This window comes from Brassica rapa, chromosome A02, assembly GCF_000309985.2.
Source record: "Brassica rapa cultivar Chiifu-401-42 chromosome A02, CAAS_Brap_v3.01, whole genome shotgun sequence".
NCBI lineage: Eukaryota > Viridiplantae > Streptophyta > Magnoliopsida > Brassicales > Brassicaceae > Brassica > Brassica rapa.
This window is the reverse complement of record NC_024796.2, coordinates 43694-55095: the sequence shown is the minus strand read 5'-3', so window position 1 is coordinate 55095 and position 11402 is coordinate 43694. Positions and strand designations below refer to the sequence as shown.

Sequence of the window (11402 nt, the reverse complement as noted above, 5' to 3'; positions counted from 1 at the left end):
TTTGGTTTTCATCCCAAAAAGTCTCGTACTATTAGAGTTGAACATCTCTTTATATATTAGACACTCCTTATCTAATTCTCCAATGTGAGACTTAGTTTGTTATCTCACAGTTCAAGTGAGAAAAAACATAACCAACAAATGTCTGATATCGAAACCTGATAGCATGTTAGTCAATCAAACCTACATATATCGAATTGGAACCACCAAAAGACAAAGTTACAAAAGACATTCAATTGCTGAAAATGTTTCATTTTGCATAAAAATTGTTCAGTATAAGCGGTGTTTGCTTCCTTTAAGATGTTAATTAACTATACGTAAATTTATAGAAGAAAATGACCATAAAGTTGTTTATGTCATGTAAGTCTACTTGGCTACTGGGTCAATATTATATAATGTAAATAGTAATTTAACAAAACATGTTTATAACGTCCATTTTTTTGGGTAGAAGGAGTTGATTGGTGGTATTGACTATTGACCAATAGTTCGACCTCCTACCAAACATTTTCTTTTCCAATAATATATTAATATAATATAAAATGTAATTAAAACCAAAGTCGTTTATAATAAAGAAAATTAAAAATTTCTTTTTAAAAAAGGTAGAAACATCAAATTTCTTTTTAATATTATGACACACATAATAAATTGCTATTAAAAATAATAACGGTTCCAAAAAAAGAAGAAGAAGAAAACAGCAAACGAGGCAAGCACGACTAATCTGATGATAAGCCACTAAATGCCGTAGTTACTAGTTAGGTTGCGTACTGATTGAAGCCAGGGCAAGCCGAGCTATAGAAGAATGAGTGTTGAGCTAAGCTTGAAGAAGACCGAGCAAGAGTGAAGACTTGCGACTCAAGCTACAGAAGATTCTAGTCTATCCGAGATCGAAGATAAAGATATCAGAGATGTTTTAGGAGTTATCTACTACACTTTCAGTATCTTTGTTGTTAAGATTAGATCCTCTGTTTAGCTTAATATATATACCCATCAAGGTCATTAGAAGCCACTCACATTCTGTCTCAGACAACAGGATGTAGTCTGATAGGTACTCTGGTGTTGTCTTGGTTCTTGTGGATCGTCTCAGTTGAGGTTGATCTTCTTCTTCATCTGATACCTCCACAACTTCTCGTTCAGAGCTAGCATCTTCATGTTCGCTTAACTGCTCAACTTTCACTGTTTTATCGGCTTCTTTTTCTTCTGAAACAAACTCAACTTCTCTTAGACCCCTATTACCGTACTCGCCAAGGTTGATACTGAACGTCCTATCTTCAGTCTCCTTTGATTTCTCGTTCCATTTCCATCCTTCTTCCTCCATAAATACCACATCTCTACTCACTGTGATCTTCTTGCTGATTGGATCAAGCAGTCGATAAGCTTTGCTCCCAGGTTCAGTACCAAGATGCACTAACGGTCGAGACCTATCATCCAGTTTCTTCCTGTGCGGAGATTCAACTCTAGCATATCCGATACATCCAAACACACGCAAGTGTCCAATGTTTGGTTTGCTCCCCTTGTACGCTTCATAGGGTGTCATGACAGGTAAGGTTCGTGTAGCGCTCCGGTTGATCAGATACGTTGCGTGTCTAACAGCTTCTCCCCACATGTTGTTTGGAACTCTCATGTGTTTCAGTATGCTCCTCGTCATCTCTAGGATCGTCCTATTACGTCTCTCTACTACACCTTGATGTGAAGACCGCATTTCTTCACGGTGATCTTAAGGAGGAGGTCTATGTCCAACAACCTGAAGGTTTCGTGGTAAGAGGAAGTGAGGAGAAGGTGTATAAACTCTCCAAGGCTCTGTACGGACTGAAGCAAGCTCCTAGAGCCTGGAACGAGAAGCTGAATGGGATACTAAAAGAGCTAAAGTTCACGCGATGCTCTAAAGAAGCTTCCCTATACCAACGGGTTAGAAACTCTCATCTTCTCATTGTAGCTGTCTACGTAGATGATCTGCTTGTTACGGGTTCAGACTTGGACATGATTATGGAATTCAAGAAGGAGATGGAGGCTATGTTTGAAATGAGTGATTTGGGAATGCTAACATATTACTTGGGTATCGAGGTAGTGCAACATGATGATGGAATCACACTAAGACAAGAGAGATATGCAAATAAGATTTTGTCTGAGACAGGGATGAGTGAATGCAATTCTTGTTGCGTGCCCATGGAGATGAACCTGAAGTTGTCCAAAGCACCTGAAGAAGCCTCTATTGAGGAGAAAAGGTACAGGAGAACTATCGGGTGCTTACGCTATCTTATTCACACTCGTCCTGATCTCTCCTACAGCATAGGGGTATTAAGTAGGTACATGCTTGATCCTAAGGCGTCACATGACGCAGCTCTAACACATGTTCTGAGATACTTGCGAGGCACCACCACCTACGGACTTACCTACAGACGCACTAGCAAGATGCCAACACTAGTGGGCTATAGTGACAGTTCTTTGAATGTAGATGTTGATGACGGAAGGAGTGTGACAGGGCATATTTTCTACCTAGGAGAAAGCCCCATCACCTGGTGCTCACAGAAGCAGGAGACTGTTGCTTTATCTTCGTGTGAAGCGGAATTCATGGCTGCCACAGAGACAGCCAAACAAGCAATCTGGCTTGGAGATTTGTTGAGTGAGATCATAGGAAAGGCGTGTGAGAGAGTGATCATTCGAGTGGATAATAAGTCAGCGATATCACTCACTAAGAACCCAGTCTTCCATGGACGAAGTAAACATATTCACAGGAGATACCATTTCATCCGTGAGTGTGTAGAGAAAGGGCAGGTTGACGTTGAGCACGTAGCTGGAAGCAGACAGAAGGCGGACATCCTCACAAAGGCTCTCGGCAGAGTCAAGTTCACAGAAATGAGGAAGTTCATTGGAGTTGTTGATTTGGCGCAAGTCAAGATCAAGCTTACAGGGGAGATTGTTGAGCTAAGCTTGAAGAAGACAGAGCAAGAGTGAAGACTTGCGACTCAAGCTACAGAAGATTCTAGTCTATCCGATATTGAAGATAAAGATATCAGAGATATTTTAGGAGTTATCTACTACACTTTCAGTATCTTTGTTGTTAAGATTAGATCCTCTGTTTAGCTTAATATATATACCCATCGAGTAATGATAGGGATGTAATCGACATTGTGAGGTTTGAGTGAGTTTAACCTAAAGAAATAAGAGAGTCATTCTTATACAAAGTAGCAATCGTTTATATGCTTTCAATAATGAGCAGCACGGGAACAGACCCTCGGGGCGGGGGGAGAGAGGAGTCGAAAAGAGAGAATGTCCAAGTCGGGTGCTGGCCACCTGTCATTGTTTCATTCGTTAATAAAAAAAACAATTAACTCCCACCATTTTCTTGTCTTTTTTTTTTGGATTAAAAATAATAGATTAGCGTCTTGTCTTCTCTTTACTTTGTGTAAGGAAGACAAGATAGATAAAGAAAAAACATTCGTCGCCGTCGCCGGAGAAAATTAGACTCAGAGGAAGGGGGAGTCTCCGTACATGGAATTAGGGTTAATGGTAGAGAGATAAAGAGAGAGAGAGAAAATGAGTAGTGGGGAAGAGAAGGGATTGAGGATAGAGGAGAGTTTGCTAGTGGATCCAAAGTTGTTGTTCATCGGCTCCAAGATTGGCGAAGGCGCTCACGGCAAAGTCTATCAAGGAAGGTCTGTGTTTCCTTTTTCTTTTCTTTTTTTGGTTTTTGTTTGATACTTTCTCTCCTCTCATCTTCCTCTCCTGCTCTGATCCAGGTATGGTTCCCTGATTGTTGCAATCAAAGTTCTCCACCGTGGGAGCAATCCTGATGACAAGTCTTCCCTCCATAGCCGTTTCATCCGTGAAGTCAATATGATGTCCCGAGTCAAACACCACAATCTCGTTAAGTTTATCGGAGCGTGCAAAGATCCTTTAATGGTAATCGTAACAGAGTTGCTCCCAGGGATGTCACTCCGCAAATATCTCACCAGCATCCGCCCTCACCTCCTTGATCTCCCTGTCGCTTTGTCCTTTGCCCTTGACATTGCCCGCGCCTTGGACTGCTTACACGCCAATGGCATCATTCACCGTGACCTCAAACCTGACAACTTATTGCTCACGGAGGATCACAAATCCCTCAAGCTTGCTGATTTTGGCCTTGCTCGGGAAGAAACTGTCACTGAGATGATGACCGCTGAGACTGGCACTTACCGTTGGATGGCTCCTGAGGTTTGTCTTGTCACATTTATATGCCTTATCTAAGAAAACAAAACCCCCCACCCCCCCTGATTATGTTTATGCCTTCGTATAATAGCTCTACAGTACGGTGACGCTGCGTCAAGGAGAGAAGAAGCACTACAACAACAAGGTCGATGTCTACAGCTTCGGAATCGTCCTATGGGAGCTTCTTACTAATCGCATGCCATTCGAGGGCATGTCCAACCTCCAAGCCGCCTATGCTGCAGCTTTCAAGGTCCTTCTTCTCTTTTGTATCCTAATAATAACTGATATATATTCTCTTTCAAAATCCGACCGTTGTTTTGGAACATTGCAGCAGGAGAGGCCCGGAATGCCAGATGGAATATCTCCGAGTCTCGCCTTCATTGTGCAATCCTGTTGGGTGGAGGACCCAAACATGAGGCCCAGCTTCAGCCAGATTATCCGATTGCTCAACGAGTTCATCCTTACCCTCTCTCCTCCTCCTCCTCTGCCTGAGGGCGAGGGCAACAGAATCAGAGCTATCACTGAGTTCTCCAGCCGCGCAAAAGGGAAGTTTGCATTCATTCGCCAGCTTTTTGCTGCTAAGAGGAACAGAGACTCTTAGAATAAGAAGAAGATGTTAGGAAGGAGTTTGCCACTGCTTTTGGGGATGAATAATAAAACATTAGCAGCAGATAAGTAGAACGTTAGACTTAAGTCTATAGAGTAACTAAGTTAGCCATTTCCCTTCACTTAACCCTATCTTTATTCTCCTTCTTCTTTGCCAAGTTATTAAGTAGCCTCACATGCCAAACTAATTAATTGGACTCACATCTTCTAATTGTTTTACTTATCTTTCTAATACTCAAAGAAAAAAAGTGTTATGTAATATATGCAATATATAATTTTAATTTTTCGAAAAGTTTAGGGAAACCGTTTGCACAATTTACTTATTTCCTCACATCTCTAGTTTTGATAGATCTTTCTCAAAATCATTCACAAGGGTGTTGTTCCTTTAATATCCCAATAAAAAAAACTATTACTAGAAATATATATTAATAACCTTTATAGTTTACACAATACTATCCTAGTTAAACTTGATAAACTGTTTCGATACATATACTTACAACTCTAGAATGCATATATATTTATTATCAAAGTTTATTATATAGTGCTTACATTGACGCAAAAATGTTTTCTTCTCGGTCACTTATTAGAGCATTTCCAATTGTCGGTTTCATTTCTACTTTTAAAAAAATATTTTCTTCAAAAAAAAAAAAATAAAGCCTTCAAAAAAAAAGCAACATTTGACAATTATTTTATTAACAACACTTTTCTCAATTCCTAATGTTACTCAATTATTTTATTTTAACAATAATTCAACACAATTACTATTTAATATAAATTAAAAATAATCATATTATAAACTATATAATAACATACATAAACAAACAAAAACATCATACTTCATAAAAAAATCATTGTATATATATGTTTTCTATAAGTGATTAACAAAATACTTTGAAGCAAAAAGTAAATTTATTTATCTTTGATTTTCTTAGTTGAGCTATATTCTTATAGAAATGAATATTTTCATGATTTTTGATATAAACATCTAATTAGATGAAAATAATAATCGAACTTTGATATTAATTAGGTAATAGTAACATATATAATTTATTTTAGAAAAAAGATAAGAATAAATAAAATTTTAAAACTAATTTATAATTTAAGAAATTTATTTTCAAAAAACAAAGATGTGAACAATATATTTTCAATTTTTTTAATATATTCAAATTTGAAGCAGTATTTTTCATTTTAAAATAAGAAGAAAGTACCATTAAAATTAAAAAAAAATCAAACTGAGTCAATAAGTGGAAAATGAAATACTATTAGAGACCGTTTATTCAATATATCTTCAACTATTAGTAAGTTGAACGCTACAAATTTAAGCATTTATTCTTTACTTTAGTTCTTTCTGTTGTAAGATTATATTATGTTTGCTTCTTTTTAGTTTACTTTTTAAATATTTAACAGTATTTCCACACATGTCACACACACACAGATATATATATATATATATATATATATATAATATTGGAAAAGACTAAAATTTAAACTAAAAATAGACTATATTATAATAAATGGGTTTAAATGATTTGATTGTGTTTTGGAATCAAATCATATTTTCCATTTCAATAAAAAAATCAACTTAGTTAGCTGGAGAAAAATAAATGTAACGGATCTTTGAATACAAAAATAAAACTGGAGTTTCTGTTTTTAAATTGAAAACAAAAAGATCACTAAATGCAACTTGCTTAATCTTGGTTTACTACAGATTCACAAACACCTCGGCGGTGGAGTTATTTTTCCTAATAAAGATACATGTACATCATTCTAATATATTTAATTAAAGAAAGTGTAAACAGAAACGGACAAAAGTTAAGAAAATATTACCAAATAAAGATATTAATTGATAATTTGAAAGTACAGAGAAACGGAAACAAAGAGTTGTAGGGGATTAAAATGGCAAAGAAGAAAAGTGATTAGGTATAAATTCTGAGTAAATATATTTAAAGAATCAAATGCAAAAGGAAAAAAAAAAACTAGTCTAACTAAGCCGTTTACTTGAATGTTAGTACTTGCTAAACTTGGGATTCTCTACCATAAATATGAAGATTTTTAGACATTAATGATTAGCCCCAATGATCAATAAATAGAAGCAACTCGTGTTCCTCTCTAATCTCATTGTTCACATACAAATACAGACCCTAAACATTACGTTTTGTTCCTTTGACCATGGAACTCAACCTCACTACGCCGACATCATGTTCCTCCAGCAGTATCTCGTCATCTTCGCATGAAATGGGTTTTTTAACCGATACCAAAGGGAAAATGAAAGAGAAGATTGCGGATGGGCAAGCGACCGAGACTCCGAGGGTAGAGTTTCGCTTTTTGTTCAACAACGACAATATAAGAAACTCTGGTTTTGGAGTTTTAGATGAGGCAGAAGGGACAAAGAACGAGGCTAAAGCGAGGGTGTTTGCTTGCACCTTCTGCAAGAAAGAGTTCTCTACTTCTCAAGCATTAGGAGGACATCAGAACGCTCACAAGCAAGAGCGATCATTGGCCAAAAGGCGTAAGGAGATCGAAATCAACTATCCTGGGCACTCCTTCTACAGCCAGTACCCACCAAGTGGTGTTTCCAACAGCAACAGCTCACAGTATGACCTTGGGGTTCGTTGCAATCCCAACATTGGTAAATATAAGGCCTATCCCTTAAACATCTTCAGATGTCGATTAGGGTACAGAGGGCTTAACATTAATTCCCATGTCCCTCTCCTGTCTCAACTTTCGTGCCCAAACACAGACGATTTTTCCAAAAATTTGATTTCAAACTTAGAAGGCAGCATTCATATGAATAAGGAGGACCAAGGTGACAAAGAAGATCAATCGGACAGTGATACTTGCAAGGATACTGAGATTGACTTGTCTCTGAAGCTGTAGTTTACTTTTATTCTTATTCTTGGTTAAACTTTAGTACTTGTTTCTTAATTCAGCATCCTTTCATATTGTGTTTTTACTCGTAATGTTAAAGCTTATATTTATATATACAGACTTTAATCTCGCCAATCTTCTCTACTAACTGATACGTAAAAGTGTTTCTTTTCTCTTTTTTTTTCTTTAGTTTCTAAATTTCGAAATTTAACAAACGTTTTATTTTTGTGTGTGTAGATTATTTGAGTAGTTAATGATAACTAAAGACTAGAATATTTGGGAGAGCAATCCAATCCTTTAAATATTTGATGTTGAACAGTTAATATCACTTATTAGAAAATATGCAGAAAAAACCGACGTTTTTTCAAAAACTACAACTAAAAGCTCATTAAATTATTGATTATTTACTCTACCCCTCCAAGACCATACTTAGTGTTGTAGGTTGTTAGTATGTAGAGCTTAAAAGATTGCAACGTAAAGGCTAAAATACTTTGAGCATGCAAATTGTGGTAAATTCAGATAAATACTGTGATGTAAGTACGAAAACATTTCTGTTCGGATGGGATTTAGAGTTATAATAAAAAAAAGTATGTAGTGTTGATTAAAAAATACGGTTCCTCTAACAGAATGTGAGAATGGTCTGGAAGCATTTATATCTATTTAAACAAGTTTTTCTAGGGTAAATCTACTCTATTAAAATAGAGTCCTATTTGAATCTTACCATGGCATAATTTTTTTGGACTTATTAGATATGTTGTGACTAAATATAAATACATGTTACAATCTATAAACCATTATATTAATAACATCTCTTTTATTAAAATAAAAACATAACATTCTCTAACCCTTTCATTAGGAATAACATTATGTATGGTTCACAATTAAAATCTTATTCATATTCGACTACAACAAACCCTATACCAAATAGACCACAGTTGAATGGAATTAGAGAAATTGGAGAAGTCTGTGGTGATGAACCCTTCTCTGAAATTCCAACATGTAGTTTTGTGTTCCAACGATTATTGAATTATTTTTTTCTCTTATGGGTTTGATCTGGTCATAAAAAGAAAGTCTGAAACCTGATTTGACACAGGTTTTGTATCTGTGGGATAATGATGGAGATTCAGAGAAAGAGATGGAGCATTAACGTATTCTAATTTCGGTGTTAGGTATGGCCAGTTCGTCGGAAGCTTCAAGAAGATAGGTCATCACTTTCTCCTTATCAACTTCATATTCTTCTTCCTTATACACTAAAAACGACAAAAGAAATCATTGAGATACTGCAGTTTGAGAAGCATCAGGATAGACCGACTTGATAAGAACGATACTGACTCGGATAAGCTCTAGCCCATGTATCAGCAGCACTGCACACAAGCCATCACTCTCTTCTGGCTCAGGATCTCAACTCTTCTCATTCGGCCATTTTAGAAGCTACTCCATGTCAGCTCTTGCGGCTCCGAACACTGGACCAGTTACTGGACCCATAAAAACCCAAAGCTATAAACCATCATTTGATCATGCAGATTGGGACAATTACTCAGGTCAAAACATTACGAAATGGTCAAAAGTCTGGGACAGAAGAGCTCTTATCTTTTTGAGGTGTCCCATTGGAGCGGGACAGATTCTATGTTCGTCGTGGGCTTGAAGGCATCTGCATTCCTGATAGAAGATAGAGGAGGAAACTTGAAACCATTCAGCCTATTGATATCAAGTTTTTGCAGCTTATTGTAATACAGATTATCTTCTTTGCATTCATATAAAGGTGTGTCTCTGCAGCGCTGTTATGCATTGGTGTTACTGTGGTTTATTAATTTATGGGCTTAATCTTAGATTTAAATTTTTGATTGGCAGAATGTTGCTCCTACGCACACTCCAAATATTATAATAAACATCAACGCCATAAAAATTGTTTTCGAAGACAAGGCAGGGAAGAGTGCTTCTCCTTCTTCAGTGACAATTGCATGTATTGAAGCTGGAAACGAGCACAGTTTACCGAATTTAACTCTCAGTTTAGTTTGAACAGCCGGTAGGTTTCAGAAGTCAATCAATAATGTGAAGTAATGAAAATATCTCCCGTAGTAAATAGCATCCTTTTCTATGTCGAACGAGTTAGATCACCTTATGGTACTTTTTTTGTCAACACTTACGGTACTTTCAATAGAAATATTTTGATCTACATCCTCTATAAGTTATATTAACTGCCAAAAAAATAACTTGCAGCTAAGTGTTGAATACGAGTTTGGTTAGGTCAAACGAAATGAAACTAAACTCGGATTTATGGGTCTTGCAAAGACGTTTTATTCACAGTATGAGATAAATGAACGAGGTTACAAAGAGATTAGTGAAAGAGGAAAAGGTCGGAGTTTTATTGAAAGACTCCGACGGAAACACTAAATAGAGCGATCGGTCGTAAACCCTAGATCTTGCCGTCAGTGTCTTAGTGTCTGTTTTTGGATCCCCCTCTCTTTCTCTTATGTCTTCCTTTTATAGCCTCGGTCCGTCTTCCTTTCATTTGTCCTAAAGCCGGTTCGCCCTAGAAGCCTGGCCCAATTTCATGTCGAAATGGGTTTCTGAACCGAACGAAAGTTCGTTGAGCCGAAGTCGACCCAGTCAGTCGATCGGTCGTGAGACCAAGCTGATCGATCGGTCATTTAGCCGATCAATCCGTTGGCCGAGCTGGTCTTGTCTGGGTTCGTGTTTTTTAATTTAAGCTGATCGAATGTGTCTCCAAGCCGATCGACCGTCAGTTGCGCTAACCGCTCCACTTGGTTGCTGATGCTAAAGGGCCGAATCCTGTTGTTCGATGGGCCTTGCGGGGAATGCTAAATTCCACTCCAACACTAAGTGTGGTGTAAAATCAAAATTTAAATTGAATGGCCACCACAACAAATCAACACTACTATTATTTACAAATATAACAAACATAATTTACTTTTTCATAAGAAAACAAATCTTTATAAATGAAAAACACTTGCGGGCTCGCGGGTCCGACTGTAGAATTTTTTTCCCATATATACCTTGCACATATATTTTATAAATATTTATCTTACATAATTTTATTTAAAAATTTAAGATTTGAATCAAAGATTAAGATATAGTCTTCCTACAAACATATTAAAAATATCAATAAGTAATTTCAACGACAACCAATATATAGCGATTTATTATCAAAATATAGCTACATAATCCTTATTTAAATTAATATATTGGTATTTCTATTTCAAAATGATATTGGTATTTCTTATCATAATTGTTGAATATACAACTTATCTTTATCACATAAAGATATGAAATTAACAGATGTTTTTTGATGTGATATATAACTTTGAGATATACTGCATATTTAAAATATAAAGACATTCATTAATACAAAAATAGAAAATTTAAACGAAAATTTAACAACTTAAATGAAGATAAAAAATTTCATATCATATTCAGACCCACGCGTTAGAATTAAATTCTTGGGTTCACCCCTTAGGGTGAACTTCTCACCAACCAATAGTATTTGAGTATTTGATATTTGATATCTTTTAAAAAAGGAAACAAAATTGAATTTCCAAATAAGATTATATTTTTAAAATAAAACAATAAAAATACATAAAAATAGTTACAAAAAAAAATATTGTTAAACCTTTAGCAAAATACTAAATCCTATACCATAAATCCTAAACTCCAAACCCTAAATTATAAACCTTAAATCTTGGATAAACCGTAAACCATTGAAAAATTTTAAACCCTAAATCATA

At 36.0% G+C, this 11402-nt stretch overlaps 2 protein-coding genes across 3 annotated transcripts; both read left to right on the top strand.

Moving 5' to 3' along the window:
* Window positions 1–3300: 3300 nt before the first annotated feature.
* LOC103850402 (serine/threonine-protein kinase STY13) lies at window positions 3301–5071 on the top strand. Of its 2 annotated transcripts, none has more exons than XM_009127145.3 (4): window positions 3301–3650; window positions 3735–4188; window positions 4274–4432; window positions 4517–5071. In XM_009127145.3, exons 1-4 carry the CDS (start codon window positions 3532–3534, stop codon window positions 4781–4783), a joined length of 999 nt encoding a protein of 332 aa, XP_009125393.1. In that variant the 5' UTR covers window positions 3301–3531; the 3' UTR covers window positions 4784–5071. The 2 variants fall into 2 exon arrangements, with proteins under 2 accessions (XP_009125393.1, XP_009125392.1); XM_009127144.3 differs by having other exon boundaries at window positions 4514–5071.
* Window positions 5072–5342: 271 nt separating this feature from the next.
* LOC103850401 lies at window positions 5343–8335 on the top strand. Its single transcript, XM_033285125.1, has one exon. It carries the CDS (start codon window positions 6958–6960, stop codon window positions 7663–7665), a length of 708 nt encoding a protein of 235 aa, XP_033141016.1. The 5' UTR covers window positions 5343–6957; the 3' UTR covers window positions 7666–8335.
* The last annotated feature ends 3067 nt before the right edge of the window (window positions 8336–11402 follow it).